At 50.4% G+C, this 26,742-nt stretch overlaps 5 protein-coding genes across 5 annotated transcripts; 2 read left to right on the top strand and 3 right to left on the bottom strand.

Annotated features, from left to right (window-relative positions):
- Positions 1-164: 164 nt before the first annotated feature.
- On the bottom strand, positions 165-7,065 carry P170DRAFT_379886 (NACHT domain protein). The gene is made up of 4 exons (XM_024845507.1): positions 6,286-7,065; positions 5,887-6,226; positions 5,559-5,834; positions 165-5,494 (listed from the first exon to the last, which is right to left on the bottom strand). Exons 1-4 carry the CDS (start codon positions 6,754-6,756, stop codon positions 399-401), a joined length of 6,183 nt encoding a protein of 2,060 aa, XP_024708576.1. The 5' UTR covers positions 6,757-7,065; the 3' UTR covers positions 165-398.
- Positions 7,066-11,703: 4,638 nt separating this feature from the next.
- P170DRAFT_404264 (glycoside hydrolase family 35 protein) lies at positions 11,704-14,942 on the bottom strand. Its single transcript, XM_024846515.1, has 5 exons — positions 14,267-14,942; positions 14,049-14,172; positions 13,862-13,970; positions 11,998-13,807; positions 11,704-11,947 (listed from the first exon to the last, which is right to left on the bottom strand). Exons 1-5 carry the CDS (start codon positions 14,895-14,897, stop codon positions 11,730-11,732), a joined length of 2,892 nt encoding a protein of 963 aa, XP_024708575.1. The 5' UTR covers positions 14,898-14,942; the 3' UTR covers positions 11,704-11,729.
- An 806-nt stretch (positions 14,943-15,748) lies between these two features.
- On the bottom strand, positions 15,749-18,111 carry P170DRAFT_445064 (uncharacterized protein; the record flags this gene model as incomplete). The annotated part of the gene is made up of 4 exons (XM_024850676.1): positions 15,749-15,772; positions 16,040-16,479; positions 17,733-17,969; positions 18,045-18,111. 4 exons carry the CDS (start codon positions 18,109-18,111, stop codon positions 15,749-15,751), a joined length of 768 nt encoding a protein of 255 aa, XP_024708574.1.
- A 780-nt stretch (positions 18,112-18,891) lies between these two features.
- P170DRAFT_445063 (oxidase ustYa family protein) lies at positions 18,892-19,909 on the top strand (the record flags this gene model as incomplete). The annotated part of the gene is made up of 2 exons (XM_024850675.1): positions 18,892-19,207; positions 19,266-19,909. The coding sequence occupies 2 exons, from the start codon at positions 18,892-18,894 to the stop codon at positions 19,907-19,909; spliced, it is 960 nt and encodes a 319-aa protein (XP_024708573.1).
- Positions 19,910-22,127: 2,218 nt separating this feature from the next.
- Positions 22,128-23,354, top strand: P170DRAFT_349816 (phospholipase D-like domain-containing protein; the record flags this gene model as incomplete). Its single annotated transcript, XM_024843763.1, has 1 exon — positions 22,128-23,354. One exon carries the CDS (start codon positions 22,128-22,130, stop codon positions 23,352-23,354), a length of 1,227 nt encoding a protein of 408 aa, XP_024708572.1.
- Between the last annotated feature and the right edge of the window lie 3,388 nt (positions 23,355-26,742).

The following is a 26,742-nucleotide window of genomic DNA, read 5'->3' as shown; positions in this document are numbered from 1 at the left end:
GCCAGGGCGGAGATACGGTTACTGTCGAGAAACAAAGCAGAGAACGAAAGGAAATGGAAAGAGATGCCAATAAAAGAAAAATCCAAGACTTATGAGATACATTTCCACCTCCCAAAAAATTACAATACTACGGAGTACAAGGCAAAGGATAATTATTGAAGAAAGCCGGTTTGCATTAAGAAAAGGATATCAACTATGCAAGAGAAACAAGAACAACCAAGACAAAATAGAACCCAAAAACCAGGACAAAAACAAGGAGTATCAAATCGAGAAGAAAAACCAAAGATAGTCACAGTAGTCAGTAGGTAGTCACAATAGTCAAAACAGCCGCAGTCGGTGGTAAAATGAAAGAAAAAAGCGAAAGTGGATATATGTTAGAAGGATGAAAGCAGGAAAGCCTACAGTTCCTCCTCAATCTCCTGCTGGGCATCAACAAGCTCCCAAGTCTTGAATTCCAGATCCAAGAGATCATCCTTGGCCTCGGCCTTGCCGGTGCCGAAGTTCTTCAGGTTCCATTTCTCAACGCCCTCGATGCCCTTCATCTCATCAGGGAATTCACGAAACACGTCTGCGTTCAGACGCTCGTACTCGCTGTAGTCCTTGGCCCAGTCACCCAAGCGCTCGAGAGACAGCTTGAGCAGGTGCAGGTGCTGACGGACGTGCTCGCCCTCGGGCACGGTGCCGTTGGCCGCGTCGTTCATGTCCAGCTCGTACGCGGAGCCGTCGAGGCTCATGCTGCCGTCCAGACCTTCCTCGGCGGTAGGGTCGCTGAAGGCGCGCAGGATGTTCTCATGCACGGCGGCGCTCTTCTTGTAGTATCGGTTGGCCATGGCCTGGCCGTCCTTGAGGGACTGGTAGCGCTGCGCGATGCTAGTGTATAGCTGGGAAAGGAGGGTGGACATCTCGAGCGTGCTGGGATGGCGGGCGCCGTGCACGCGACGGGTGTTGTAGACGATGTCCTCAGCCAGACGGAGTGCAGCAAGCGAGTCGCCGACCAGGTAGCGAGCCATGATGTAGCGACGGCCAAGGGCCAGGGTGACGGATGGCTGCCAGTGGCGCTGGGCCTCGCGGCTGTTCCACAGGATGGTGAGGAGCCAGGCGAGGGTCTGGTAGTCTTGTTGCTCGCCGAGCAGACCGATGAGGCTGTTCAGGTGCGCAAGGTCGACCTGGGCCAGGTTGATTCTCAGGGCGTTGATGACCCGCAGGGAATCCTGGATGATGATGGCGGACACAGCCAGGAGCTTCTTGCGGTTGGCTTCGTCGGGCCGGTGGTTGATATTGCGGCCCGAGATGTTCATACCCAGAGTGAAGATGAACTTGACGATCGAAGGAGTGTTGTAGGCCTCGTCGGCGGAGATATACTTGAAGGCGGCGAGGGCAAGGTCGCTGGCCTCAGTGTACTTCTGGGCCTGGAGGAACTCGATAACGCCGCGGTTGCTTGCAATACCGATCGAGCGGACAAAGTCCTGGGTCTGGTGGATACCGAAGTAGCTCAGGATAGTGTGGACCAGAACCCGGACCTGGGAGGTCTCCGTCAGCTTGACGCGCTTGGCTTCGGTGTTCTGGAAGTATTCCAGAGTGATGTCGAAGACGCGGCTGGCGGCCGTGTGGCGCTCGTGGGAGACCAGGAAACGGTAGAGACGGGCAGCGGACACCGACACGGACTGAATGCTGCTGCTCTTGGCCGTCACCTGGCTTCTCAGCTCCTCGAAGTAGACATACTCCGTGGTCAGAGCGGCCAGGATCTCAGTGATCGTGACGGAGGTGTTGCGACGAAGGCTGTACTCCAGCTGGGCGAGGAAGACGAGGCTCTGGCGCTCCTTGGAGGAGAGATCAAACTTCACCGATTTGGCGTTGGCAGTGTCCTTCATGACGATCTGGCGGTAGATCTCATGAGTCAACTCGGTGGCCTTCTGGATCTGGTTGGTCTCGATGTAGCTGGAGGCAATGGTGCTGGCAGCGGCAATCAACCGGGTGGAGGAGGTCTCCGACGAAAGGATCTGAACGGTGGCCTCCTTTAGCTCCTGGGTCACGGTCTCAGTCTCGTTGTGGCGAGAGTGGAAGGTGACGATCTCCTTCATCTTGGAAAGAGACTCCTCGTGGGCCCAGCCGTGGGTCTCACGCACCGAGGTGATGCGCTTGCGCAAGACCTTGACGGCCCGCTCCACCTGGGAGGTTGAGACGGACTCAGACGTGGTGGATGTCACAACAGCAGCCTGCTCCTCATAGATCGCATCCAAGGTAGCGGAGATCTCCTGGTAGTCGAGCTCCTCAGACTTGGTCTTGAGCAACTCCTCGTACAGAGCGATCGCCTCAATCTCATAGCGCTTGGATTCCTGGCACAGCTTGGCAAGGGTCAAGGTGGCTTGGATGGAGATGGTGGCGGTTGCGGTGAAGACAGCCTTGACCTTGGTCTGGAATTCGACAGTGATCTTGTGAAGCACAGTGAACTCGGTACGAACGCTGCGCAGGCAGTGGGTGTAGCGGTTGAAGAATTCTTGCACAAAGGTCTGATCCTGCAATTTCGGGAGCTGCTTGGGCTGGCTCAGGAAGGTGGTGAAGATCACCTTGTAGTATTGCAGGGCATCCGAGTAGCGGCCTTGGTTCCAGAGCTCAGTCGCAACAATGACGAGAGGCTCGAAAGCCTCAGGATGGCAGACTTGGGAGTCCTTGTTCAAGGCACGGATGATGTGCTGGTAGTAGTCGATGAAGATGGGGCGAGGACGGGTCAGCTTGGCCAAAATCCAAAGAGTCTGGATGACAATCGGATGCTCCGCACCGTAGTGCTGGATGTAGTCGCTCAACAATTCCTGGCGAAGGTTGATGGTGTTGTCCGTCCGCGAGTTTCTCTCGAACAGGCGGAGGAGCTCCGTGGTGGCACGCTCCCTCAGCTTGTCATCGATCTTTCGACCAGATCGAACCGCACGATAGATTCGGACCCGGATGTCCTCCTCCTTGGTCAAACGACGGCGGGAGTGGTAGCATCGGCTCAGGCGCTCGGCAAGCTCCACGCAGCTGTCGACGTGCTTGGCAGGAAGAGTGACGTCCTGGAGCGAGGGAGCAAACAGCGAAGGCCAGACACCGTGGAGAACCTTCTTGATGACACGGGTGGCGTCCTGCCAGCGGTGCTGCGAGACGTACAGCTCAACCAGGCTGTGGGTCGCGCTGAAGGAAGTCTGGTCCACAGTGGTAGTCGAAGTCGTGGCCTCAAAGACCATCTCCTCCAGAGTGGACTCCGAAGTTACGGTGGTGGACGAGCTAGCGGACTGCATCACCTCCCGTGAAGTGCTCTGGATGCTCTGCTGAACCTCCTTGTAGCTGGAGGTCTGGGTACGGTTGGTGCTTTGATAGAAGTGCGAGCAGTGCTTGAACACGGTCAAGGCCAAGGTCGACAGACCGACAGTCTTCATGACCTTCGCGACCTCCTGGAAGTGCGAGACGGAGCTTTCAGAAATCGCCATGCTGGTCTGCTCAAACTCCTGCCAAAGGCTAGAAAGGACGGAAGACGCCTCAAACTCCCGCTTCTGAGAATGCAGGAACTTGGTGTAGGCAAGGGCGGCCTTCATCTTCCGTTCCTCCCAGAGAGAGGAGTAGTTGGCGCGATACTCCTTGCTCACATGTTGCCAGATCTCAACGTAAGTGAGCTCGGCGAGTTCATGCTTGCCTTCGGCGACGTATTTCTCGGCGCGCTTGATCAAGCTTTCGAACTCGTAGGAGCCCGACTGCTCGATCAGCTCGTCGTGCTCCTCGACGTCCAGAGCAAGGCCAACGCTGGCTTCACTGTCCCTCTGACCACGGCCTCTCAGATGCACGTGGAGGTTACCGCGGGAATCATGGGACTCGGAGCTATATTCGGTGGTGGTAATGGTGCGAACAATCTTGATGATCTCCTGCGCCTTTGTCTCTTCCTTGATCAAGCGGTAGTGCTCGACCAACTGCTTATAAGTTGACACCACATTATCGCTGGTGGTTCCGTATTGAGCCTTGTAGCATTCAACCAGAAGGATCAGAATCTCTTCGCGTTTGATCATGACATCGGTCTTGGTGTTGGTAACCTTCTCCGTGGTCAGTTCAATGAAAGCGGTGGCCATCTGCACCGTCACAATGTGACGAGTCGTAAGCAAGGTGCGGCTGAGCGTGGTGGCCTCGTGGAACAAGGTAATGGCCTCGGGATAGTACTCAAGCCGGCGGTACAGCAGAGCCAAAGAGATAATGGACTGGAGGGTGACCACGTGGTTCGTCGTCAGGACCTGGCGACAGAGATTGGTGATGGTGGTCTGGTAAGAGAGCAGCTGGGGGGTGGGCCGGTTCTCCCATAGGGTGCTTGAAAGAAGGAAGACTGTGGTCAAGACCGGGAACACCTTCGAGAATGATTTGGCCGCGGGGATTTCACCCTCGCTGGTATACACAGAGGTCTGCTTAAAGTGCACAGGCCAGTACCGAATGGCAAAGTCAAGCAAAGGATGCTTGTTTACGAGAATTTTAGTATCGTGCAAGTCAAGAGAAGTCAAAGAAGGCTCGCTAGGCTGAATGACAGAGCTCTTGATGTAGACCAACAGCCTAGTGGCAAGATCCGCGTGGCGGTCCTTGAGGTTCGGGACCAGCTTGCCCTTGGAGAACACATCCAAGACGGCGGTTCGGACAAGCGCATGGCGGAGATAAACCTGACCATCCTGAAGGAAGACCAAAGATTTCAGAGGCTTCAGAGTGTGCAGTGTGTCGATATGACGATCGACGACAGCCTGCTTGTCATTTTGAATAGAAGCCAAGATGGCAAGCTCCCGGAGGCCAAGAGGACGGTCTGCTGTGGCGAGCCAGAGGAGCATCAGCTTGGCATCTTCTTTCACTTCCGGAGTCTGGAGGATATGCAGAGCAAAGTCCGTAATAGTCAGCTTCTGGTTCACCACGGTGTCAACAGCCTTGCGCAGGTTCTCGACACTGTCTTCGTGGCGGACTCGCTTGGATGCGAGCTTGGCCCAGAGGAAGGAGCCGTTGGAAGCAGAGGTGATGCGATCAACGATGGTCTCGCGGTCCAACTCATCCATGGTCGGGAAGACGGTGGTGTTCTCGAAGTTGCCTCGGACGACGGAAGCGATATCATCGAAGATCAGATCATTGGTGATCGGAACGTGGACCTGGCCCTCTGCAGTCGGGGGCTTTGAGCCACCAAGAACAATCAGCTTCACGTTGGTGCCCTTCGTAGTAGCGCCAGTGAGTCTCTGGAGGAGCACTGATTCGCCGCAAGTAGACTCATCTACTCCATCAACGACGATGACCAACTCCTTGGCGCCCTTAAGAGCGGCGGCCAGCGCCTTCTCGAGAGCGTTCCAAAGAATGTTGTCGTAGTCGTTGTCGTTGGTAGCCTTCTTGCTGCGCTCGAAAGCATCGCCCAGGATCTGGAGCAGCCCGATGTTGCCAATCCGCTTCTCAAAGAGTTGGTACAGAATGGCTTTGGCGATGGCCCGAGGGGTGGTCTCTGCGGGGATTCTGCCATCTATTTGGGTGCTGGTGAGAAAGTCTTCGGACGAGTCTAGGCGAGTTTTGCAGGTACTACTTACTGACGGGGATAAACAGTGTCTTGTACATGACACCGCCAATGGGGTGCTGCAGGTGGTCCACGATGACCGAGGCCAAGACGGTCTTTCCAGAGCCGGGCTTGCCACCAATGGTCAAGGTCTTGTTCTGACCCTTGAGGAAACGAGTCAGATAGGGCGCCATCCAGAGACAGGTCAACTCAGCCCGCTCGTGAGCGAGATGGGAGGTCGTCTCGGCGACGTTACTCAGCACGGGATCCTCAGGAGCAAGCCATGATTTGATCGCCTTGACCTCGAATACTGGAAGCTATTAGCAAATGCAGGTCAACACGGATCCACCAGGATTGCCTACCTCGATCGCCATCAAGGTTCTCCTTCACAAGCTTGTGTCGCCACATCGACTCGGCGATCTTGACACAGCGCTCACGGAATGTCTGGATCTGACCAGGGAAGGTGTTGTGAATGTCAATGGAGACAGACGCGGTGGTCAATCCCCGGATGGCCCGGTGGAAGTGTGTCGAAACACTGGCAACGAGGGTCACCAGGTCGGCCAGAGCCAGAACCAGCTGTTCCCGGATCTCCTGGGAGACACTGAAAAGCTCCGTGCGCTCCAGAAGGTTGACCAGCATCAAGGAGGTGCTGTAAAAGAAACCAAAGGAGGTGGTCAGCGCGGGGGCATTCTCCTTGCCCAGCTATGAGATGTATCAGCATATTCCGTCCTTCTGACAAAACAAGTCAAAGCTCAACATACCTCGAGTAGGATGGCACAGTAGCCATAGGCCAGCTGAGCGGCAAGGTAGCTATCACCAGCGAACTCTTCGATCGCCAGATCAAAGGAATGCAGTCTTTCGACAAAGAGCTGAGCCCAGGCAAGCACCTTGTCATAGCTGCTTCCCTCTGGGGGCAGGTTGCTCATACGCTGAGCACGGATCCAATCCAGCAGCGAGGCATGGGTCGCGTTGAGAAGCTTGGACGAGGCAGAAGTGCCCAGCTCATCACCGCTGCGACGCTTGAGGGAGTAGACCACGTTGGAGATGTTCGAGGTCTCGTTGTTGAACTTCCGGGAGGAGACCCTCCGGGAGGTGAACGAGCGAGACATGCCATTGTTCGAGATGCTGTCGCTGTCTAGGAAACCCGAGACTCGACGGGAACCCGAAAGCAGCGTCGGAGAGAGGGGAGCCGGCGTGGTGGCCGTGATGGGAGACATGATAGAGGGAGCCATTGTGGAATTGGGAGACTCGGGAGGGGTTCTTGGAGGAGTCTTGTTCTTGGGAAGGTTCTTGGAAGGGGGCTTGGGTATAGAGGGAGGAGCGCTCGTGAGTTGAAGCGACTGCTGGGGATATCTGACGGGGGAAACTGTTGGCCGCGGAGGGAGGTCAGGCTCAGCTTGTGTTTCTCCTGAGGAGCAGTGGCGACAACTCACAATGCAACGAAGAAAACGACGCAAACCGGCAACGAGATTAATACATAAAAGAAAGGTGCGACGACCAAAGGAGAGGAGAACCAGAGAGTCAAATTAAGAGAGCTTCCTATGGGGAAAGCGAGGGACGGAATCCATGCTGCCGGGCATGCAGCTCCCTATATACCACACGGCGGAGAAGGAACTGACGCCATGGCTCCAGCCCACCAGCTGCATGGCAGGGAAACGGGAGAGCCAAAAAAAAAAAAAAAAAAAAAAAAAAAAAAAAAAAAAAAAAAAAAAAAAAAGAAATGTGACGGTATCAAACATATAGCGAGACCATTTTCCGGCAGCCCCGTTTCCGATGGAGCTGGCGTAGGATAAGCGATGGAACCCCCGGTCGAGGACTATCTGACCTCTCAGCAGCGCCAGACCGGCTGAAAATTCCAAATTCCAATCAGCGGGGGGACGCGGTGCCGGCTCACTGGGAAGACAGGTACTAAACCGGATACTGCGTGTCCATACTAGGACTTGCATCAACCCCTCCTGCAGATCCAAAAAGTTTGATTCCGCTTGGACGGCAATGGGCAACCGGGTCGATACGATGCCTTAGGACTGAGGTTAAGCGGGTGGTATCATGGATAGGATGAGCACGTACAGCTGTCTCCGGATGTAAGTCAGTTGGAGGAATGGCACGAGCATGTGCGGGCGGACAATTTTCGCACATTTCGACAGCCCTTCATGTGCTCGGGTCCGCCCAGGCCTCTGGAAGTGAACCTCTCTCCAATGTGGAGGACAATGGCAAGCTGAAGCGGCCGCCACCATGAGGTCGGGGCAGCGAGACTATTGGACTCGGGATGCAGCGTCCTCCACTCCACCGTCCTTCAGGAGTGGCTGCGACTCACGACAAAGTCGGCAGCCCCGAGTCCTGTGACTGCTGCTGCACGTCGAGGATGAAGAAGAGCTCCCATCCCTGTCTAGCGGCCTTTCTTCAGCTCGCCGCGGCGGGCGCTGCGGGGGCTAGACGGGCCCAAATCTCCCGGGCTGCGGCCAATGGCTGCCCTCCGAGGTCGGGCTGAGTGGGGCGGGCCTCCTCTGATCGAGCGGACGAACTGGTGATGTGCCTGCCAGCCGATTGATTCGCTCGCATTATTGGGCATGACAGGGGGAGGGGATGGAGGGATCCACTTCCGTGTTTGGGCGGGGAGCTGCTTCGGTTGCCTGCGATCCAGCGCGATCCGTCGTGATCCGCCCTCATGGCGACTCGACTCGGGGCGCTGGACTCGAGTGGGCATTCTCCCCTTTCTCTTGACTAGGTACTCCGTAGAAGGTAGGTCCCTACGCAAGTGAGCCGCGTGGGAACACATTCCAAATGGAACCGGACTGGCGAACCCACCTGCCCCCCCGTGAGAACGCATGGTTCCCTGTTGGCCCCGGCGCCAGACGCAAATCGAGGATCGGAAGCGATAGGATGGGGATGGAAGGGGAATTGACAGGCCACAACCGGTTAAAGGAACCGTCCGGCCCGCTTAGCGCGGTGGATACGACGATTTATGATAATATTATTATTCTGCTGTCTTAACCTTTTTATTCATTTCTTTTTAGTTTTCAATTTTGATTTTCTTTTCTTTTTCTTTTTCTTTCGAGCACACCCGCCTGGGTTGCCAATTTGGGACCAGCCAGAGGCACTTAAGCCAAGAGGGAGGGTGGATGCATGGAACAAATTAACCTGCACGAAAAAAAAAAAAAAAAAAAAAAAAAAAAAAGAAAAGAAAAAAGAAAATGAAAAAGGAAAGGAAAAAAAAGAAAACACCCCCGCTGCATCGGGAACTACCACCCCCCATGGCCGCGTAGACCCCGATGCAGGATGATGAAACCCCGATTTTCTGATCTCCCCAGTCGCCCGTCCATCATTGCCCCGATGTAGTCAGGTACATTAGCCCGATGGATCTCGTGGGATCTCGGTTCCCAACGATCATTCTGGTTTGTGCTCCCCCGACGATGTGGAGACCGTTGCTTTCTCCACGCCCCGTACTATGAGGTCTCTATCGACGCATGCTTCAGATCCTCCGGGCGGCGGGGATTGGAAAATCAAGGCAGGCAGCACAACTGCCGAATTCCCAGCACCACTTCTGCCCAGCTTCTCGGAATTGTGGGAATGAACACCTACCTTAGATAGTATGTTCTGACGGGCCCCCTCCACAGGAATCGGATCGGTAACATGCAATGACCTGCATCGCGACTCATCGCGACTCATGGCAATGGCCTCTGCTCTGCACATGACCTCATTTAAATTTAGTCAATCCCCAACACGCGACATGGATTCGTTGCAGGGGACTAATCATGTTGCCGCGATGCGACCCAGCCCCATACCGACCTATAACTAATGCACTATACCTGCCGGTTTGAGTGGACACTGCCTCCTGCATATGTGCAGCGTCTGTACGCGGGCCATTCTTTCAGCGCGCCCACCTCGCAGATTACCGTATAGTACAGGCAGGACTGGGGACCTTCTTCCCGGCAAACTGGATACGAAAATCCCTCTGTATGCGGTGGGTCGACGGCGGAGAAAATCACTCACAGACATGATGGAATGCCACGGCAGCCATCATCTGCATACTGGAGCGGTGACAGCTGCAGTGCACAAAATGACGTGCCAGAGTGAGAAGCCTATTCATTACGACTCAAGCATTCTGACAACCGGAAGTTCCTCCCGGTCCTCCGAACACCAGATTCGACTACAGTAAGAGAACCGGAGGGAGGAGTCTCGGGCGTCGAACCCCCCGGTCGAATTAGTGACCGCTAACCAGCCAAGTGCAAAGCCTAGATTGCTGATTTTCAGCACAATGTAAGAAAGTGGAGACGCTGCAATCAGTGATTTATAATAATGTCTTGGTCTTTTCAAAACGGACTAGTTCCTCGTGTTCCGCATGTCGCGCGATGATTCGATCGAGCTATTTTAATCTTTAATAAACTTGCGGTTTATTGTAAATTAATGATCGGCGTTTAGATTCGGCCTGCCTCAGCTGCGTACTTTCGACCCATTCATCCCGTACACTATCGCCATCTTCACGCTTCGGTTGCACAGTCGACGATTCTATGACAGGTCTTCAGGCACGGAAAAAGCAAACCCGTCTATTTTCTGGCCCTTCGGATCCTGTAGACCCGCGGTACGGGGATACATCCAGCCTCAGACACGGAGTATTCCGTATACCCTCAAGCTTCTGACGAGAAGCAAACTCCCCCTGCATAAGTTGAATACTAAGTGTTCTGTAGGGCACTGCCGACATTATGCATATGGCACCACCGCCATAAGCCTAGTTATTTGCGTTGCTTCCGCAATTGAACCGACTGGTCGTCGTCTAAAACCCAGACATCCCAGCCGATGACAGATCGATTGGTCTCACGGGCCAGGTTCGGCTGAAACAGCCTTCATAACGTCGGAAACGTCTCATCCTCGTATCGGACATTCCTAGCGCGATTTGCCTAAGCTGCAGATATGGCTTGAGGATCCCAAAAATGAGGTCGCAGTGCAGCCACGGCGGTGGGAGATCCTTGCAGACTGTTGCTGCTTGGTGATCAGCGGCACATCACTCGTGGTGCGATGCTGTGTCCTGTCACTATATAGGATGGGAGCTTGGGGCGGGTTCCTTCTTACCCCGAGAAGAGTTCGGTAAGGAGTGACATTGACGGGACGAACTGGTCGGAGATCCTCTGGACGGTCTCGGAGGGCTCTTCGGGGCAGTTACCTATAAGGCTACCTAGGTACTTTACTTTACGCCTTGACAGTACACGGGCGTAATGTCAGACGCAGTATGGAGCTTAATTTCTACGATGACAAATAAACACACCTTGCCATAACCGTGGGGGTTCCCGGAAAAAAAGATTCCGTATGTACTCCTGTTGGCAGTAAGGTAGATAGTATTGGAGTGTGACAAGATCGGAGAAATCCGACTCGCTCGCCGAATAAACTACACACTAACGCCGGAGCCATGTATGTACTTGCCAGTACTTGCCAGGGAACCGGATCCCAAGGAACCAAGACACCGGGGTATAGATGCATAGATGGATCTACCTAGTGGCTCACCAATGCCAGTGAGATTCAGAAACCACAGACTAGGTATAGACCGGTACTTGCATCCAGCTACACGCATCTGGCTAGTGAGCTGAGCATCACACCAAGACCCTCCACCGGACCCGGTCCACTCATATCTCAGCAGCCTCCAACTGGCACCTGCTCTGCAGTACGGATACTCGACCTGCACCGGTGGGACTGGGCTGTCCGCGCCACATTGCATTGTAACCCTACCAACACGCGAGCCCGTGGAGCATACCGGGACAAGAAATCCGGCTGGCTCGGCTAGATGATCTCCGCTTGGGTGGTCCATGTCTTGATAGTGTGGCTGCTGAGGCTGTAGGTGGTTACTGTGTTGTGGGTTGGCCATGTGATGTCAGATGTAGTTAGTACTCTCTACCGGGCTAGTCAACTATGATGTTGAGCGAGTAGATCATGTTATAGAATCCACTAAGCTATTTTCGTACATATTTGCCTCGTGTTTATTTATTTGGTGGGATGGAATGAACTTTTATAGGTAATGAAGGCCTTCTATTGGCTGACTCAAGACCAAGAACATCTATGTTTATTTGTAGAGCAGAAAGAAAGGCGTCACTATGCACTACTGCATAAAGCTTATGCTTTGTCTCCCAACCCATCCTGAATCACCTCCAAGACCCCCAAAGTCTTCGCCATGACCTATTCTCCATGCCTGAAAAACATCTCCGAGTCAAAGGTCCCACTAATAAACCCCATCTCTCTCCCCCCACACCGGCTGAGGAGCCGCTTTTGGCTTCCGATATCCCGACAAAATAGCCTTCGAGGCAACAAGATCCAACCCACCCAACCTGGCACCTTCAGAGTCCAGAGCCCAAAGAGTAACGGAAACATAATTGACCCCATTATAGTTCAAGATACCCTCTGGAACGGGGAAATGGGTTTGCGGCCCAAGATTATTGACTTCAATCGTTAGCGAATGTCTCGGCTCGGTAGAGCGGGTGACGACATACCGTATTTTCCGAATTGATACCCGTTGACGAACAACTGGCATCGATAGTTGTGGCCTGAGTTTCGCGCAGACACAGATGTGCTAGAGGAGGCGTTGAACACAAAGTTCATGGGGACGTCATAGCCCTTTGGAAGGTCTAAAGAGAAAGAAGTCGAATAGAACCCAACACCCGCTTTGGTGATACCGTCACTGAACGGGCTCGATGCCTCCCATTTACCACTGGGAGGCTTGGGGAAGTGATATCCCTGGCGCTCAGCGAACATGGCTCCCTCATTCATGGGCCCGCGCACGAGATCCCGGTACTGCTCGCCTCCCAGATTACCGGTCATCTTCCAGGTAATGTCTGACTTTGGATGGCCTGAAAGATTGTAGTCGAGGATTCCTCGCGGGAACTTGATGGCGTCTGTGCCGGGTGCTTCCTCGTCCTGGCCCATGTGGTCGATCAATACGGTCAGGACATAGGGCTTCTTTGCGGTGAGATTGGCAAGAGGGAGAGTTTGAGAGAAGGTTTTGTTGCTGCCACGGCCGGTCCAGGATCCGAGGAAGGTTTGGTTCAGCCAGACCGAGTGGCCGAAGCCGACGCCGCCGGAGACGTTTAGAAAAACGGACGATTCAGCGCCGTTGGCGTCGAAGTGGCCGCGGTAGATCAGTGAGCCGCCGTGATAGCCGTAGTCATCGGCGTACAGGCAGGTTGGGGTGTCGGGTTTAAGTGTGTTGTTTGTTTCTCTGTGATCGAGGGACGTCCACTTTTCGTCGGTGTATTCGGGATGGATCTCGGGGAGAGAGTCGAGATACTTCCATTCGAGGTCGGACAGAGTGGGTAGTGAGATGGAGGGCGGGTTGTAAGTAACGCTTGCCGTGAGCCTTCCAGTCTTGAACTTTGAGGTCTTCAGACGCTCCCCGTTGAAGGTGATGCTGTTGAGATGGCTCATGGGTGCTGAGATCACCTCCAACGGCGTAGTTGCGTTCACATCCCCAGTCAGAATTAGATTCTTTCCCGCGATCGATGCACTCCGAAGCAGGTAGCCTCCTCTGACGATGACCGTATCCTTGGAGGGCGAGCTGTAATTCTCGATGGGCTTTGCGACCGGCAGCTCCAGTACCCAGTGCTGATAGGCATCATTGCGCCAGAGCAGATGAATCTCGAGATTCCCGGCCTTAACAATGCGTCGGGCTGGCGTCACCTCCCAGTGAATCACCCAGGCGTTTTTCTTTTGAATCTTGACCCCCTTGCCTTCCAAGATAGTCGGCTTTGAGACCTTCCTTGACAAGGCAATCTCATGCACCTCGCCTTCGCCTCCATAAACCAGCAACACCCTCTTACCACCCGCAGCCTTAGCCCATGTAAAGACCTCAGCAGTGGAATAAACCAAATTCACACCACCAACATCATAATCCGTCACATGGATCTTAGAGTCTCGTCCATCAAGCAGCAATTTTCCACCTAGCTGCGGAATCGTCACATCCCCGATGCTAGTCTGAACCTGAAGTCGATACTCCGCCTTCCCGGTTAAAGTGAAACCCGCATGTCGAACCAGGTAAAAGTTAGTACTCACCTTCCCTTTGTGACCATCCTCGCTAAGAATCGGCGTGACTGCGATATTGTCATTATCGGTATACGACCCATTCTTACCAACCCCTGGCGTGGCCGTCAGATACGCCGGCGAGACTTTCAGAAAGTTCGCCTGCAGCTTCTCCTCGCTGTATTTTTCTCGCCAGATTGTTCGGTCTTCGGCTATCGCTGCGCCGTAGTCGTAGGATGTGTAGCCGCCGTGGTAACCCAGGTTGCCCCAGTTGGTGCCGCCGTATGTCTATCATCAATGAGTAGGAAATTCGCTAAGGACAGATAAAAAGGGAAAACCGACCATGTAGATGTTGAAGATCTTCACACCAAATCCGTAGTTGTTTTTATTGACGACCCGGACAGCCTCGTTATTGACAAGAATTGCGCATTGGTCTTCGTTGACTCCTTCCCTGTTGGAATTCAGTTGTTAGAGAAGCGAAAGACGTAGAGAAAGGGGTTTTCGAGAGATTGGTAATATGGGAATGTACCATCCACCTCCTGAACCACCCTGGAACTCCATGATCGCGAACGGCGTCTCCGGACTATGATTGCGATGCGTCAATTGCCAGTCTCTTGGGAATCGATAAGTCGGCCAGACGTAAGGATTGCCACCTGTCGCAGTATTAGCCTTACTTGCCATGCATGCCAACGAAATAGCCATAAAAAGAGAAGGGAAAAAAGAGTGAGAAGAAAAGAGGTTGCTCACAATCATAACGCATCGGATACGCATCAATCCCATAAAGATCCGTCTCGCCCTTCCCCGACCCCGGCGCAAAATACCCCTTATTCTCATTATCATTGACAACCGAGGGCACGACCACACCAGCCTCCCTTAACTGCTTTCCCGCATACTCCATAACCTCCTTATGCATCTCCTCGGGGAAAACCGCCTTATCCACCCCAGGCCAAGTAGTATACTCATTCTCAGGCTGCACCATAACCACCGGGCCCCCGTTCGTAATCTGCGCCTTCGCAATCGCCTCGCCCATGACACGCATATACTCATCCGTAGCGGACAAATAATCCTCGCTATTGGACCTTATCACGCCTTTGATCTTCAGCACCCAGCCTGGGATACCCCCCGCTGAGGTCTCAGCATTGATGTAGGGTCCTGGCCTTGCGATGAGATAGATCCCTGCCTCGGCGGCTGCGGCGAAGAATTCGTCCAGGGACCAGATCCCGTCCGTGACGACGTGGCCGGGGTTGGCTTCTAGGAGACCCCAGTCGGTGTAGAAGGAAACGCCGTTGAAGCCCAGGCTTTTTATCTTCTGGAAAATGTCCAGCCAGAGGCCCGGGACGGGGAGCCGGAAGGGGTGGAATTCGCCGGACATGAGCATTACGCGCTCGGAGTGGATGCGGAGAGAGTGCGAGTCCCATGTTACCTTTGGGGGTTAGTTGGGTGGGGGGAATGAAGAAAGAGGGGAATAATTACTAGGTCTTGAAGGGGTTCACTAGCGAATGCAGGGGCAGGGCTGTAGAGAGAAGTTCCCAAAAGGAGTCCGAGACTCCATTTGAGATTTAATTTCATCTTGTCGTGACGGTCAGAAACAATTCAGACACGGAACGAGTTGACGGAATTAGGTAGACTATTTAATAGACAGCGACACTATGCACTTTACTTATACTATTTCAGACCGAGCCGTGCATGGCTACATCATACCATCTACCCCGGACAAAGACCCAGATTGGTGGATGATCTTCATGCGGGGAAGGCAAATAGCAATTCAGCCTGAATTCCTGCATCCTGGATGATTCCCTGCCTGGAATACTCCGTGTGGGAGAAGACAATATAATTGTCGGTATAAGTCCGATACCAGACCCAAATTGTACAGATCTGCAGACAACATAAACCGATGTGTCTACCCAGTTGTGACTAAACAATCATCCTTCTACCTACAAAACCCCCGCGCAGTATGAAATCAAAGGCATCTTTCGAAAGGTTAATAACCTACATAATATATTGATTTCCTCGCTATGATAGCATTAGCGGCAGCTCTTACTTGTCTTATTAAAATTCACTTTTTATAATCCAAGTATCTACTTACATCCCCGCACATAATGATCTAAAATCACATAATCAATAATCAGTAGAAGACCTAGATCAACGGGGGCGCACTTAAATGTAGCATTCAGCAGAGTGATAGTGAGCTAGATAATTGATGTTCAAAATGTTTTTATAGCCCTTAACTTATTCCAGTAGCATAAAGGCTATCTATTTAAGGCTTTAATATAAAAGGTGTAGCTACGACTTCTAAATTAACTCCATCCTTATACTAGTTCTAGTCTTGATATAGAAGCCTTATAATCACTTTATACGGTTTAAATAGCTCACTAGAGGGCCTAGAATGAACTACTGGTCAACACTGGCCTGTAAGATCCCAATCCTTAGCGTCTAAGAAAACCAAGCATCCACACCTCAACCCTCATTCTTCAAACCCCTCCTATAACCATCCCCATCCTCATGCTGATGCTCATGCACATGGCCATGCTCATGACCAGCCCCTTTAACCACAACCGCCACATCCGAATGCAAACTCACCCCCGCCTCAGTAACAATCGTATCCAAATCATCCCTCTTCAGAAACATCATCTCGCAGTGCTCCAAGTGCGCCAGATTATCATACCGCTTCTCGATGACCGTCCCCTCCGTCGGCGCGAGGAACATCTTCTTCCAATAATAAGCACAGTGCACTAAATGCCAGCCATGCGTGGCGAAGAAGTGGCTCCCACCCGTCTCGGGTAGCCGCGAGACCTGCTCCAGCGACAGGCGCTGCGTCTTGTTGCGGTCCGCGTAGTAGGTCCAGCTGCCGTCGGGGTTTGGGCCCGCGCGCTCGAAGGCGTCGATGAGCGCGTCGTTGCGGCAGTGTGGTGGGAGCCAGGCGGCCGCGAAGGAGTCGTAGCGGCAGTTGTTGCTGAGGGCTTCGCTGAGGGTGTCCCCGCAGTTGCAGGAGGGTCTGGCTTGGGTGTGGTGGCGGATGAGCTCGTAGGCTCGGTAGGAGAGGTCGAGCGTGAAGAGGAGTGAGAGGATGAGCAGGATGGCTTGTTTGATGCGGGTGGATCGCCGCGGCGGATGCTGGGATATCGGGTCATCATCGTCACTGGCGCTGGTGTGGAACGCATAGGCCGGGTTGGGCTCGATGCTGGGCCTTGGGTAGAGACGCTCGTACTTCATCGAGCTTTTCTGGGGTTTGCTGCCTTTACTGAACATGGTGTAGGTCTTTAGGGGTTGGGTAGCTGGGGACTGGGTGGGAGATGATCTATCTATCTGATAACGGAAGTCAAGTATTGGAAGTGAGAGGAGTATGGGCATCTGGTGGCAAGGGGGAAACGCCATACTACCCCTAGTTCCCACGGGCACTTATTCATCCCTCTCTTGTTGCATCCCTCTCTTGTTGCGGTGTATCTCATCTTTATCCCTTGCTGACCAAGGGTTGGTGCTCTTTCCTACATGCAACCAAGGTCGCCTGTAATGTATCCTTGCATTCGGGTTTAAGGACTCGGGCGCTAAATTGCCTTGTATGTCGCTGAGCTGCGCATTCTCCAGCAGGATGACGTTTATGTTTATGGTATGGAATGCCAGTCATCGAGTGGGTACTCGGCGGATATCCACTCTGGAGATATGACATAACGAAGTAGGCTACTTGGTGAGCGAATGATTCCTTATCAACTGCAGCACTAAAGATAACTACTCAAATAGGCATTTGTTTTGTACATTTTAGGTAGTATTTTTATGCTTGTTATGCTTGTTATGTGCTGTTTACAGCCCAGCGAATACAGAACCCGGCGCAGTTACACTTTAGGAGAAGATAATGATTGCATAAGCATTTAATTGTGTGGAGCTTCTATCTGGACAACGCAGAGCCCGTAATGGAAGCAAATGATAACTAACTAATGGCTTGTAGTCTTGGAGAACAGAACAGAAGGCTTGGTGGTTCTCCACCAGCGTTACAAGGGAACGTCGCTGACAAGCCTGCTGAACGCGGGAAAAGAACGTAAAAGGTCGGGACGCGTATTCAATCTCTCATGATTTCATGATACTTCGGTGGAAGTAAATGTTTCTTTCTGCGTCTAGGGGTAGTAGGGGATGGCCTCTTCTTCGTTGCTGCGCTTGGGGTAGTAGGGGATCGCTTCGCCCTCCTCGCTGCGCTTGGGGTAGTAAGGAATGGCTTCACCCTCCTCACTGCGCTTCGGGTAGTAGGGAATGGCTTCACTCTCCTCGCTGCGCTTGGGGTAGTAAGGAATGGCTTCACCCTCCTCGCTGCGCTTCATGTAATAAGGAATGGCCTTACCCTCCTCGCTGCGCTTCGGGTAGTAGGGAATGGCTTCACCCTCCTCGCTGCGCTTGGGGTAGTATGGAATTGCCTCGTCACGCTTGGGATAGTAAGGAATAGCCTCCGCTTCTCCCTCAGCTGCAATAATGGATGTCAGTACATGATATCATTACGAAGAAGAAAAGTGTAGACGAGAGGGAATGGAATTCGTACGGATAGGAGAAGCAAAGGCCAAGGGAAGGCCGAAAGCCAGGACAGCGAGAACGTTCTTGATCTGCATAGTAACGGGCTGAGATAGAGGAGGTATGAAGGTTTTTGCAATCAGAAGGTCACTCGAATTCAGCGAAGAAGGGTTTTGGATGACTTCAGATGAATAAAGATATTGGTTTGTTTAAGGCAGTTTGCGACGAATATAGTCTGCTTTAAACACTGACTTGTGAGCGATCTGGAACTAGACACGCCCGGGAAATGTGCGGTGTAATGGTTGATGTTCACGAGGATAGACTCGGATTTTGCTCCCTCGCCGAAGACATTAAGCATACCATCTCCAAACGTCACTGTCTAGGGAGATCCCCCTTTGTAGGATGTATGATGACGAGGGACTTTTCTGACCTGAGCCCGAAGAGTCGCCAGCTGAACGACAGGATGGTTGATCATTGTGTTCCCTATCGTATCTTCTCACCTTTCTGGATTCTAAGAGGCGGATACTCTTATCAGCTACATGATGCAAGGTTTTCTGTATACAAGGCGGTATATCCCCTTTCATGTGGAATGACAGGCTGCGTCGTCCGCGACTCAAGAAATGACTTCGATGTCATGCAGCAATTCGGGATTGTTTGAACCCTGGATCCGAGGCAAGGGGTCGCCCACCAGCATGTCAGAAGCTGGGTTCCTCGGGAGGGGAAATGTTCCAGACGCACATTGAGTCTCGGAATGTGCGGTGAGCACAATGGCATCACGTCTTGGGGTTAATCTTCTGATTCAAAGGGGTGAACTGGATCGCACCTTTCACGGCGAGTTATTCCATCTTTAGAACCTTGACCAAAAACAACAACAGAGGATGTACGACAAGGATATAACGGAAAGCAACCATAGCCACAGTGGAGATGACAATTCTCATGAGGCCAGTAGTCAGAGAGATTCAGAAAAAGGTCTCCTGACTGGTGATTTCACCCAGAGGGCCAAGGAGTACGACCCGGAGAATCATAAACCACAACGTTGGAGCGTTCGTTCTTGCGCCTGGACGGTCTGGTTCACTTGTCTCAACATCGCTGTGCTATGCGGATCCGTTCTCTTCCTCATGTCACCGCTCTCGAGTCAGGCCTGCCTGCGACATCTAAGCGACCAGGACAAATGGAAAGCATCCTCGGCTTATGGTAAGTACCCAGGACTCGACGTCAACCAATACAAACGGCTAACGCACTCTAACCCCAGCCCCAATCCTTGAACGATTCGACATCCCCCGACAGGAGCTGATCACCAACGGCTCCCTATACGATGGCTCACCACCATCCATCATGCGCATGGCCCAAGGCGATGAAGCCGACGACGAGTGGAACCGCATCAGCTCCCACGTCTTCCCAATCCTCATATCCGCCGACGAGATCCGCAAACTAGGCAAAGACCCCTCGCTCGCCGTGCGCGTGCCCGATGAATTCGGCTACGGGCCGGACGCCTACATCGCGCAAACCGAGGTCTTCCACCTGCTGCACTGCCTCGACATGCTGCGCAAGGAAATCTCCTACGAGCACTACTATTTCCCAATGTTTGGCAACAACCCGGACGCGCAGCACACAGCGCACATCACGCATTGTGTGGATATCCTGGCGCAGTTTATCAAGTGTCAGAGCCCTGCGGATGTGATCCTGTTCAATTGGGTCGGGGGCTGGGATCAGCCGTTTCCGGACTTTTTTAATAAGCATGTGTGTCGGGATTATGAGGCGTTGTTGGCGTATGTTAACGAAAACTCGTTGCCAAAGGAGGTGTTTCAGCAGATGAAGGTGCCTCCGGCGGATTATCCTGTTCAGCCAGATCCTTCCATTGCCCCGTTTGTGCCGACGGGAGTTCCGGAGTTGTAGGGGGTGGTCATAAACTATGAGTGGAAGTGATCACGGAGCTTGCAGTTTATAAGTACGAAATGACATGTTAAACCTTAATGAAACGATGATTAAAGTACAGATTCCGCAAAGAACTCAAAGATTTATGAACCAAATCCTATCATCAGGGAAATAAAGAGCGGATGCTCCACTTAAACGGGCCGGGCATCCTTTGCAACCTTAATTAAAAGCGGAAGGCTTGGCTGGTTTTGATTAGACATGTAATAAATCTGATATAGGTGAACGGGGAAGTAGCCGTTGCTGGTGCTTTTGTAAGTGAAGGTGGAAACCGTTGGCCACTGGAAGTGAACCCTGCCAGTCAGCTTCGGGTTGTATTTATGTGTAATTTGGGAATATACTTGCTAACCATATCCTCTATACTATTCATCTGAGTCTATTCTATCTTAATCAATCTGATTTGATAAATCATTTACTATATCTGATCTCATTTCGGTATATATTACTTTACTTGATTTCATCTATTTTGATTTCATCAGACTCATATCGATTTCTATTATCTTGAGCATCTATCTTGATCTATTTGATCTCGTATTACTGCATCTTGGTTGATTCTAGCTGACTTAATTATATTCATTTTGATTGACTTTACCTATCTGATCTGATCATATGCATCATGATCGATCTTACCTTCCTTGCTTTGATATCATATCTTTCATGATTTGATATATAGAATATAAAGATTGATATGACCTCTGATCCAACATCAACCTCTATATGATCTACCTACGTCATCCGACACTAATATATTAGAATCAAAGTTATAAAATAATAATTAAATAAGCGATTTTAGTAATGTAAATAGACCTCTGAGTCGAGAATAGTCTTTAAAACTCCAAATTCTTTCTTTAGGATAGCTAATACAATTACTTTATACAATCATTCTAATGGTCCAATCCTATCCCGATTCTCAGTCAACCAGTTTGTCAAGCCCCCGAACTTGGATATGATCGTTGCCGCCAGAGCTGAATCTGCGTTGAAGAGGCGCTCACCTCATGTCAAGAATCTGCCGGCAAGAATCCCGCCTGCACACGCTAAAAGCATATATCTTATCACTACTTTAAAATTAGTCGTTAGACTAATCTTCGGTACTAACATTTTCAGTTCATAGTGCAGAGGGTTCACTGCCAAGCCTAGTCGTTTAGTTTTGAATGACTTAATGACCCACAGACAAAACACCAGCAGATCACTTCCCCAAACAGCTCACTACCTGTACAGGCTCCAGACCTATTGATTATCCATTTGTATGGATGGAGAGTCTCCGGTAAAATATTTGAGTCTATACTTAATAATCACTCTTTGTCTCTGCATCCGTCAGGAGCCATGAAGATGGTGTCATTTAAACCACCAAATCACAGCCAATATTATGGAATCATGACCTCATCATCTCAGGACCCTTCGACGTTTATGGCAAGAAGCTTGGGTCTTATAAAAGACGGAAAATTCAACTTAAACAACTCTTAAGGTTTTAACTCACACTATAGCATGAACTTATGTTCTTGTGCGGGTGTTTTATATCGGCCCCCGGCTCAGTTTTGATATCCGCTTCACAGTATGCCTGGTCGCCTCATCCGCGATGCGTGGGTTCTATGATCTGATGCTACCACCGCACGCGTGGCCCCGGGACAAGCGGGCGCGTGCTCCAAAGCCAGTGGAGCTTGCCGGCCGGCTCCATGATGTCATGGGCGTAAGTCTGGAGGGTGAGCTGGTGCTTCGTGATCAGCGCGCTGTGCATCAGGATGTGCGGATCGAGCATTTCGCCGGCCGCCCAGCAATGTTCCACGGTATCTGCTGTCGCGTAGTATCACTGAAGGCTACGACCGGCCCACTGGACGCAACCCTCGAGTTAATTGATCCGCGCAATCCGTCGCACATGCTCACCATCACCGGTGCTGATACCATGTGCGTGCAGTTTCCTAGCACCAACGGTGAGCACAGGCTGGGCCCGGTAAAGCACGGCATGATGCGTATGGCACCAGTGGCATCGCGGGCCAAGGTGCGCATGCCACTCTGCCCCGGCCAGTGCTTTGAAGCCCGACTTCGCCACCACGAACTTGATGGGCCGTACACCATCCAAGTGGGCGATGGCGGCCGCCTTCTCGCGACGGGCGTAGATCGCACCGGTAATCAGCAGTGTATCGCAATCGAGCCGGCCGAGGTTGCGCCGCGCTACAGGACAGTAATGTCACTGGACTTTGGCGCCAATTTTGATGTTGATGCGTTCTTGTTTCACGAGGACCAGCTTCGCAGCCACGCGACTATTGTCGGCCCCGATCCGGGCTACGGGCATCTCCAGGATCCTCTGCTCGGCTGCCTGCCCTCTGGCACAAGGCCGCGGCTGACCAACGGCGCCGATCATCTCGCGGTGTACGAGAAGTTCATCCGCGACCACATCCAGCCCGATGCGTATGTGCGTATTGTCGGGACACCGCGCAGGCTGACCATGTTCAACCTCTCAGTAAGCAACCAAGGCGATGCCCGTGGTGTGATTGATGCCTTGGTCGGGTTCCGACTCCAGAACCTAGACGCGGAGATGTCCATAGTCGCGTCCAAGCTGGGGCCGTCAGAGTTCCAGGAGACGCTAGAGTTCTGCAAGTACCTCGAGATCCTCGCGGACAATGACATCCATGTCGACATGTTCGCCAGTACCGATTGCCCGACACGCCAGGTGATGCATGCTAAGGGTATCGTCATCGACAGTCAGGTGCTGTTTAGCACCGGTGCCGTCATGGACACGAAGCCCATCAACAAGGCGGATTTTTCAATCGAGCTTCCGCGGGCCGCTGCCACAACGTTCCAGCACTATACCGACGAGCGCCGCGCAGAGCTCGCCGCGGAGCTCGCGAAGCTTGGAGTGGTGGTCAACGACCCAGTCACGGGCTTGACATACATCAGTCGCGCACAAGACGCGTTGATCCGCGGCGCCACCCACCAACTGATTGTCAGTCTCTCCGAGCTGGTCGATCCTGCGATGACCCAAGCCCTGATCGATCGCGCCGCGGGTGGTGTCCAGGTGATAATCCAGGTTCGCGAGCTCGACCCTGTCTCGGCGATGTCTCTGGCTGGCGCGATGCTGCGCGGTTCCAACCTGGTGGTAGAGAACTCGAGTTGGTGGGAGCCTCGTCCACACTTCAACGCCATCATTGCTGACGGAGACTTTGCGTACCTCGGTACCTCATACCTGTGGCCAACTCAGCGCAACATGGTCCACCACAGCCGGTCGTTGGAGAACGGCGTGCTGCTCCATGGTGATGCTGCGGCGAGTGTGCTCGTCCAAATTGAAGACCTGCGCGCCCGAGCGCATGGCTTCGCGACTGTCAGTTGCCCGAGAAAGCAGAAGGCTTTAGATCTCCCCGTCCTAAACCGGTGTGGCCCGCCCCAGGCAGCGCTGGCTGCTGTGCAGCATTAAACTGAGGCGGAGAGTTCCTTGGACAAGGACACAGGCTAGGAACCGGGTCGCAGAGTGCAGCTCAACTAGCTTGAGTTCTTTGATGAAGTTGGTTGAGCTCGGCAAGGTGTTGGATTTATCACTCGGAATGCAAATCTATTGAAGAGGCCCCTAAATAACACGGTAAATACACAGCGGGTATATATCAGCTGCTTATTAGTTATGTTTTACTTTATTTATTTATCTACTACAATTATAAAATTTATATATAACATACAGCTACAAATTTCTGCTTCACCAGAAAAGCGCCCTCATAGCCTGTTACTTCAACAGACAGGCTTCACCGTATTTATAGATTAATTAATTGATTGATTAAGCTGTCTTCTATGTTTAATTCAAAGATGAGATATTTGCTCCTTTTCAAATACTTGAACAGTTCAAAGAAGATGAAAGGTTTCTGGATAAAGTTCTCGGTTGTCGGGAAACCCTATGGATATACCAAATTCCACAGAAGGCGTTAGTTATCAGAGACTGAGACTGGTCATGACGGGTATAAAATTAATAGTTTCGCAGTCTATTGGGCTGGGATCTGTTGGCGAACAACGAGCAAACCTAAGGATCAAGTGATTTGCGTGTCTGTTCTTCTAAGATTGGACATTATAAAGATACCTGAAGTTGAGGAAGAGAAGTCTCTTGATTCAAGATCATGCTGGCTCTTGCCTCGAACATTCTTTTCTACACTGGGCCAGGACTTGGAGATGCAGGTTTCCGCTGGGCCCCCGTTTCATTACTTGGGAATCTTCACTCAATCAGCTGGACATCAAGGGCCAACAGCACCTTTGAAATGGGACGAGATCTTATAAGGTAATATCCAGGAATCATTCTTCCCGATCCCCGAGATCTAAGTCTCGATGAGGTCAATAAGGAGAATAACACTTTCAATCTCGACATTAATAGAGTTAACGAAGAGGGTATATTGCTCTACATGTTTTCTAGATATCTCCCTTTGTCATATCACTTTCTGGATGGCTATCCACAAGAAGGCCGTGATAGCTTAGCAGTAATTCTCCCTCACCCATTATCCTATTTCCAAGAGCAAAGTATACGCGCGGAGGCTGCGGTGCTGGTTGCTATACAAAGCCCATCTTCCAGTACTGGGATCGGGAGGGGTAAATGTATTAATTATTTCTTTATAGCTTCTGTTATTTTCGAGAGATTTGATCTGAAGAGTTATGCATTAAATTATAAGGATCCTAATACTTGTAATAATACACTAATCATCAAAGATTAATACACGACTAGTGATCAGACATGGTGTATTTGTTGATAGCTTGTTGTGCAGCGGATGACTTTTTATCACTACTGTATAATTTTGTAAAAGGAGCATTCCGGAGAATTTCGATACCTTCTCCAGCAGGTATTCCTATAGCGCTCAGATCTTTCAGTACACGATATTCGACTCGCAATCTGCCACGCGAGAACTTTCAGGGCCTGCGTAAGGCTGTTCGCTTCTGAACCCTGATCAAAAGAAAGTAACCCTTGGTCGTCTTATATACAAAATCCACGTAGATCCAAGTGATTCTCACCAACTCTATATTCCATTCCTTATTTGTATCAGATACATACGACCACAGGGTGAGGAGAACAGGGCTTCCCGTCCGCTCAGCCGTACTTAAGCCTCACGCCGGTCGGTTAGTAGTTGGGTGGGTGACCACCAGCGAATCCCGACTGTTGTATGTTTTTGCTTTTTCTTTTCTTTCTTACCATTGCTCCTCTAAATCACACCGCCTGGTATAACACATTTTGTACAGTCAGCCACAGGAAGTCACGAGCCACCCCACTAAAAAATCCCACACATTAAAAAGTCATAATTATTCAAACTACCATATCTCTACAAATACTGCATATTTTTGAATAAAAATAAATGTAAATTAATTATAGATATCTACTCTATAAAATCACTAGTATTTTGTATGGCCCCTGCGTGCTTTAATATATTTAAAGTACCTGCGGTACATTAACTTAAATAAAGTCTAAGTTTTACCTTAAATAATCGCATTCTATTCCGATTTAATAATTCTGTATAATTCTTTAATAGAATAAATCTTATAGCAGTGCTTAAAAATACATAACTTTATAATATACTATAGATTGTTAATAAGGTTAAGATCAGGTGACAAAAGGGGCTATTACATATATTTAAAATATATAGCTTTTTAATAAATTTAAATAACCTTTTCTATATAATATCCAGCTCTGTTATTTTACTAAATTATATTTTTATAAAGCTCAGCAACTGCTTTATAGTAAAAATACCCAAGATTATTGAATATTTTATTTTAATAATAGGTTGTTACGACCACCCGCGCAGTGCGGATGACGTCAGCCATAGTGCGGCGCCTAATGCGGATAGGGCACTATAGTAAGTGTCAAATGGGGTCACCTGACATCACCTGATTCATCAGAATCACCTGATTTAGCCCCACAACCAAAATTATTCAAAATTCACTACAACTTTACTTTCACTTTATTGAACTCTCACTTCCACTACCAAATTGTATGGGAAAAGTGAGGTGAAACTGAGCTTAATGTGAGTGGAAAATGAAAAAGAAAAATTTCTGAAGAATTTTTTATTTTAGACTAGCTTATCTTCCTAATTAGGAAATTACCGGTCGCTAGAATCCTATGGAAGTCAGAAAACATAATTTGATAAATTTCTTATTTAGGAAATTAAAAGTTTATTTTAACCACTGTGATCAATGGCTTTGTTTAGATAATTAATATAAAGGGTCCAGAATGTCTTGTTTATTTATTTTATAAGCTATAAAGTGAATATTGCTACCCTGGTTATTCTGATATTATTTAAATAATTTTATTATAATTTATATATTAAATCTTGATTGTTCTGATTATTCTGATTATAAAATCTTGATTATTTGATTATTTAAATAATTAAATATTAATTTAATAATAATCTATGAGGTTGATTTTAAAGGCCTAGATTAATAATATGACTTATAAGTAAAGGCCTAGAAGGATCTGATAATTTCATGTTTGTAATATTTACTTAGGGCCAGATTGAATTAGCCCTGATTTAATTATCTATAAATATGCAGTTAATGATCTGTATTGATTTATTCTTTTTATTAAGTTGATTTATCCACTTAATTTATTTAATTGAATTTTATTTATTTATTTAATTAATTTCACTAATCTATATGCATAGCGAATGGTAGGATCTCTGGTCTATTTATTTCAGATCTAGGTGGTCCAGGTGAACTGTTTACTTTATCTGACTGATTGATTTTTTTATTTTATCTAGCTATTTAAAATTTCTATTTAACTTATATGACCTATCTACTCTATCTGACAGTTATGAGCCCGGTCTAGCCCTTTGTTCCTATTATTT

Source organism: Aspergillus steynii, assembly GCF_002849105.1.
Source record: "Aspergillus steynii IBT 23096 chromosome Unknown P170scaffold_2, whole genome shotgun sequence".
Taxonomy (NCBI): domain Eukaryota; kingdom Fungi; phylum Ascomycota; class Eurotiomycetes; order Eurotiales; family Aspergillaceae; genus Aspergillus; species Aspergillus steynii.
Note: the sequence above shows the minus strand (reverse complement) of the source record. Positions and strands in the feature narration are given on the sequence as shown.

What these genes read in the sequence shown, in the direction of transcription:
- P170DRAFT_379886 (XM_024845507.1), bottom strand. Translation starts at nt 6,756, where the DNA reads ATGGCTCCCTCTATCATGTCTCCCATCACGGCCACCACGCCGGCTCCC. An exon ending in GAACCTTGATGGCGATCGAG is followed by an intron (nt 5,835 to 5,886) that starts GTAGGCAATCCT and finishes AATAGCTTCCAG; the next exon opens with TATTCGAGGTCAAGGCGATC. An exon ending in GACACTGTTTATCCCCGTCA is followed by an intron (nt 5,495 to 5,558) that starts GTAAGTAGTACC and finishes GCACCCAAATAG; the next exon opens with ATGGCAGAATCCCCGCAGAG.
- P170DRAFT_404264 (XM_024846515.1), bottom strand. Translation starts at nt 14,897, where the DNA reads ATGCTCATGTCCGGCGAATTCCACCCCTTCCGGCTCCCCGTCCCGGGC. An exon ending in GTATCCGATGCGTTATGATT is followed by an intron (nt 14,173 to 14,266) that starts GTGAGCAACCTC and finishes ATACTGCGACAG; the next exon opens with GTGGCAATCCTTACGTCTGG. An exon ending in AGATCTTCAACATCTACATG is followed by an intron (nt 13,808 to 13,861) that starts GTCGGTTTTCCC and finishes CATTGATGATAG; the next exon opens with ACATACGGCGGCACCAACTG.